This window comes from Azolla caroliniana, unplaced genomic scaffold (assembly GCF_043228905.1).
Source record: "Azolla caroliniana isolate FFs.n. ecotype wild unplaced genomic scaffold, voAzoCaro1.0.p SCAF_15, whole genome shotgun sequence".
Taxonomy (NCBI): domain Eukaryota; kingdom Viridiplantae; phylum Streptophyta; class Polypodiopsida; order Salviniales; family Salviniaceae; genus Azolla; species Azolla caroliniana.
Window position 1 is genome coordinate 17218947 of NW_028230450.1, and position 4973 is coordinate 17223919.

Sequence of the window (4973 nt, forward strand, 5' to 3'; positions counted from 1 at the left end):
GAAAAAAGAAATAGAAACAAAAAGGAATTATAGAAGCCCGAGGCCAGCTGTGGGTAGCAGGAGAAGGCCATCCGACGGTTAGGATTGCTTCACATCGGACGGTCCACAGAAACCGAAAAATATATATATGTATATATATAGGAAAAATAAAAACAAATGACGTAGCGGTTAACGGCCGGTGGGCCCCACCGGCCCCGGTCGTACGCGCCATTTCAGAGAAAGGCCTAACTTGCGAGTACTAAAAGCCAGCCTGGCTTGGTCAACCTCTCAGGCGCACGGGTGAATCACGCATGGCCACGTGTCAGACAGCTGGGTGGCAACTGGCCTAAAACCCGCTGCTCCCGGTGGCCACCCGGTCACCATGAAGCTCATTCATGGGCTTAACGTGTAAAAATAGAATATGTATGTATGTGTACATGTATACATAGCAGTTGCCCCTTTTTAAGCGCATCTGCACATACATACATACATACATACATAACATATTAGCCCACATATGGATGGATTCACGGTGAGCATCCTCATGTATGCATGTATGGATTGTCTTCGTAAGTATGAATGGCCTTGTAAGTATGTATGCATATATATATGTGTATGGTATATGTACGCATGCATAGTTGTAAGTTGTATGTATATTATGTATATGTGTATGTATGTATGTGTGTGATATTCCTAATTAGGCAATATTTATTTATTTATTTGTTTTGTTTTTTTCGAATTTTCCTTTTTGTTATACTTTTCTTCTTCTTCTTCTTCGTCTCCTTCGTCGTCTTCACCGCCGGCGGGAAGCTTCTACCTTCCTACCGCCTGCAGAAGCTCGCAGCCGCCATAGCCATATCCCTCCGTCTTTCTCTTTCTCTTTCTCTTTCTCTGTCTCTCTGTTTCTCTTTTCTCTTGCTCTGCCAGAGAACGAATCCATCCATCCATCCATCCATCCATCAATGGAAGGCTCCAATCATGAGGAGCACCAACCGAAACAGAAACAGAAGCAGGAGAAGCAACCTCCGCTCGACTTCTCCGTGATCGCATGCTTCCCCTGATATATCTGATCGCAACTTCTCGGTTGTCATCTTCCCTTGGTACTCGCTTCCATGGCGCTCTCAAGCTCGACCAAGACATCTGCATCGGTCTCTCACGCTTCTGTGTCTGCGTCGACCATCCACAACCCGAATGATCGAGTGAAAGGTCCATGGAGCCCCGAGGAAGACGCGGCTCTCCATCGACTAGTTGAGAAGTATGGAGCTCGAAACTGGTCTCTGATAAGCAAAGGAATACCTGGTCGATCAGGTAAGTCATGCCGACTTCGATGGTGTAATCAGCTCAGTCCTCAGGTAGAGCACAGACCATTCTCTTCTGATGAAGATCGGGCCATAATAGAAGCTCACGCTCTGCATGGAAACAAATGGGCTACCATAGCTCGGCTACTCCCTGGTCGCACAGACAATGCTATCAAGAACCATTGGAACTCTACTCTTCGTCGGCGTTGCCCTTCTTCCTCATCCACCTTCTCCGCTGAGAAGCTTAATATCAATGCCGATGCTTCGGCTTCATTGAGCGACGAGAATCTTCAACCTCATCATCTCGATAAGGCGTCTTTAATCAGGCCTTCTGCTCAGATATATATTAGTGGTAGTGATCAAGAGCTAGTATATGAAGCTGAAGAGATCTGTTATACGAGTAGTAGTTTTGATGGTTATTGCAGGAAACGGAGCAGTAACGATCAGCAGGTTTCCAACGATGGTAGCAGTAGTAGCCTTCTGCAGCAAGAAGATATCAACAGTTCTGCAGGAAACATATGGGAAGCAGAGTCAAGAAACAAGCTTATGAAGGTTAGCTTAATGAATAACCATAGCCATGGACATGCTTATGGATATGCACAGCTCGAGTCACCTCTTGGATCAGATAACTGTGGCCATAACAACAGCAACAGTAACAATAGAAATAATTCATCAGTTTTCAAGCCTGTGCCGAGAGTTTCTGCATTCTCTACTTATGGATCAGCCATGGCGAAAAAATTATCTCCTGGTGAAGACTCAAGCTCGAGCACTGATCCTCAGACGTCGCTCAGCCTTTCATTACCAGGTCAACCAGCTGTCAGCAAGAAGCTTCTTTGTACAGATGTGGCGGAAGCCTGCACATGTCTTTCTTTACCTGTGCATAAAAAGAAGCTTCTGGATATCCCGGAACCTTGCATTTCAAGCCTTTCCTCACCTGTGCAAAGGAAGAAGCTCCTGGATATGGGGGAACATTGCACTACAAGCCTTTCTTGTCCCGTGCTAAGAAAGAAGCTTGTGGATATGGCAGATTCTGTTGATCAAAGGAATGAGCTTGTGGATATGGCCGAATCTGTTCATCAAAGGAAGGACCTTCTGGATGTGGCCGAAACTTGCACTACCAGCCTTTCCATACCTGTCTTTCAAAGCAAAAAGCTGCTTCCTGAAGCTCGCTCTATCTATAGCTATGAAGAAAAGCCTGTGCTGTGTGCAGAAAACCATAGCTCTACTCCTTCTTCGGTGCTAAACACAGAAGCTTTCTCTCAAGCTTCAGCTTTCCATGAACAGAAGAAACCTGTTTCCTTAATGCAAATGCAAACACAAGGGGCCTCAATGTCAGATAGAAAAAACATAGCTTCCATGATTGATCCTTCTTCAGTCATGTCAATCGACATATTGCAAACAAAAACACAACTTCCTCTTCTTCAAGCAGGAAGTTTCATGAAAGTAGAAGATGCAATGAGCCTCATCAGTACTGCCATTAAAGCTGCAGTTTCTCAAGTTCTTGCTCCCATTGTTCAACCACCACCTTGCCCCCGTCATAATGGTAAGACCAATGATGATGAAGAAAATGACGAGAATGACGAGAATGATGGTCTTCTTTGTGCATCTGACTGCAATGGAGCTAGTCTGAATGAAGGTTTAATGGCGGCAATGAAAGAAATGGTAGCAAAGGAAGTTCACACATATATGGCCACCTGTTCTGTGCCGTTTCATGGCTATCCTAATAGTGCTGGTATTCATCATCATCAACAGCCAAGCCCTCACACTGAATCATATGAGGCTTCTACACCTCAATCCAGAAAGAAGGTGGGATAATGTTGGGATGAAACACATTGTCGTCTATATATAATTATTTATATATGTTCAGGGATTGTTTGTGTTTAAGTAATTACTCTTCACTATTATAATTATATATTGAAGCACATTATAGCCTAATAAATTCTCCATAGAGAGCCCCCCCTCATTAATTAGAATGAATAGGATTAAAAACCAGAGTTAGAATCAAAGCACATGGATAGATAGACATTAAAAAGCAAATTCTCTCTGCAGGAGCTTGGTTCTCTTTCCAAAGAAATTATTAACCAGATCTTGCCAGGAATGCAGAGATCGCTCTTTGTTTCTTCTTCTTGTAAATCAGTTCATTTATCGATCTGATCCGATCTCATCTGACCCGATCTGATCCGATTTTATTCTCTTCGATCCATGTGCTTTGGCCAGCTCTATGCTTATGTGGAGTTTGTTGGATATAAAATTCAAGGTGGAGTTTTGTTAGCTCTTTCGTTGTGTTCTCTCGCTGAGTTCTTCGTTGATGATTCGTAGTATTGTTTTGCTATTGTTTCCTCTCTGGAGGCAGTCTTGATAAATTATAAAGCATAAAATCACATGTATGAGTATAATCTACTGAGGCTATATAATTGGTGTAGTGATTGATGTCACTTTTCAATCGCCATGTTGTATCTCTATGTACATGTTAAGACACTATTGTATGCTGTGATTAATCCTCAAGATTGATGCGATAATTGTTCATGAATCATGATAGAAGAGAGTGAAGGTTTATTGTGTTTAACGAGTCAATCCTTCATTGTTTGTGATGAGTCTTTGTAGCCTTAAGGGTAATGGTGATTCCATGATGGTAGAGACCAGGATTAATGGTGAGATTGTGCGTCTAAGGGGATTCTATGAATCGCTCGCCTTCGACAGGGTATAGTCCTTGTTGGTGATGTTGTCTATCTATAGACATTCATTCTAGCTGATCTTAATGTGACAAAATCGTCTGCACTAGGGTTATCCTCGATAGGTTAATCTCGAAATCCTGGAGTCTATGAACTTGATTCTCCTTTTCATTTATTACAGTTGGTTATCCTTGATGGACAGACGATGTCCATGGACATATGGTTTGGTGTAATCACTGCTACCCATCATAGGACAAAACCACAATAAAGTTTTCTGCTATATAGGGTAATTGTTGCTTACCTGTGATACCTTGTGATTTTGAACAGACCCAAGGTGAATCCTTATTGGTAAGGTCACAAAACAATAGGGTAATCCTTGGTGGAGATGATCCTCTGTATCTTGGTAGTAAGTAAAATCTTCAACATTGGGGCGATTGTTGATGATGTTAGGAAAGAGCCAAGGCTTATTCTCAATGAGTTTAGGCCAATCCATAATGGTGAGTTGTCCTTGGCCATTCTAGAGAACTTCAACCATATACCTATTTGTGATAGGATAGATCATAGAACCAAGGTTAAGCCTCAATGCTAATAAAGCCCTTCATTGTATGTCATGCACCTATATATAGTGTCTTCCTCGATAGTGAGATTTGTTAATGGTCATTCTAGGCGTAGCGATGACCCATGATGGTAGATAACCAATGTACATGTTTAGTTTATGTTGTTGAGGCTAATTGTGAGATGTTCATCGGCCGAGACGGAAGGGTGGGTTTGATTTGTTACACTTTAGCTTATCCTTCATGTTGGGATCATAGAAATGTCAAATAAATTAGGGAAGCCTGTGGGTCAAAATGTAGGCAAATGAAAGTAGCCAAGTTGCAACACATTTGTTGGTTTTGCGTGACGCGTCAATGATACAGAATGTGGGCCACCATAGGTACACAACTTCGTTTCATCCATTCAAGATAGCTCATAGTAGGAGATACGACATATGATTAAGGAAAGAGTGCATTTTGGAATTTTCCAT

At 42.3% G+C, this 4973-nt stretch overlaps 1 protein-coding gene across 1 annotated transcript; it reads left to right on the forward strand.

Annotated features, from left to right (window-relative positions):
- The first annotated feature begins 756 nt into the window (after window positions 1–756).
- LOC147854860 (uncharacterized) lies at window positions 757–3548 on the forward strand. Its single transcript, XM_087331186.1, has 2 exons — window positions 757–3083; window positions 3327–3548. The coding sequence occupies exons 1-2, from the start codon at window positions 1092–1094 to the stop codon at window positions 3429–3431; spliced, it is 2097 nt and encodes a 698-aa protein (XP_087187312.1). The 5' UTR covers window positions 757–1091; the 3' UTR covers window positions 3432–3548.
- The last annotated feature ends 1425 nt before the right edge of the window (window positions 3549–4973 follow it).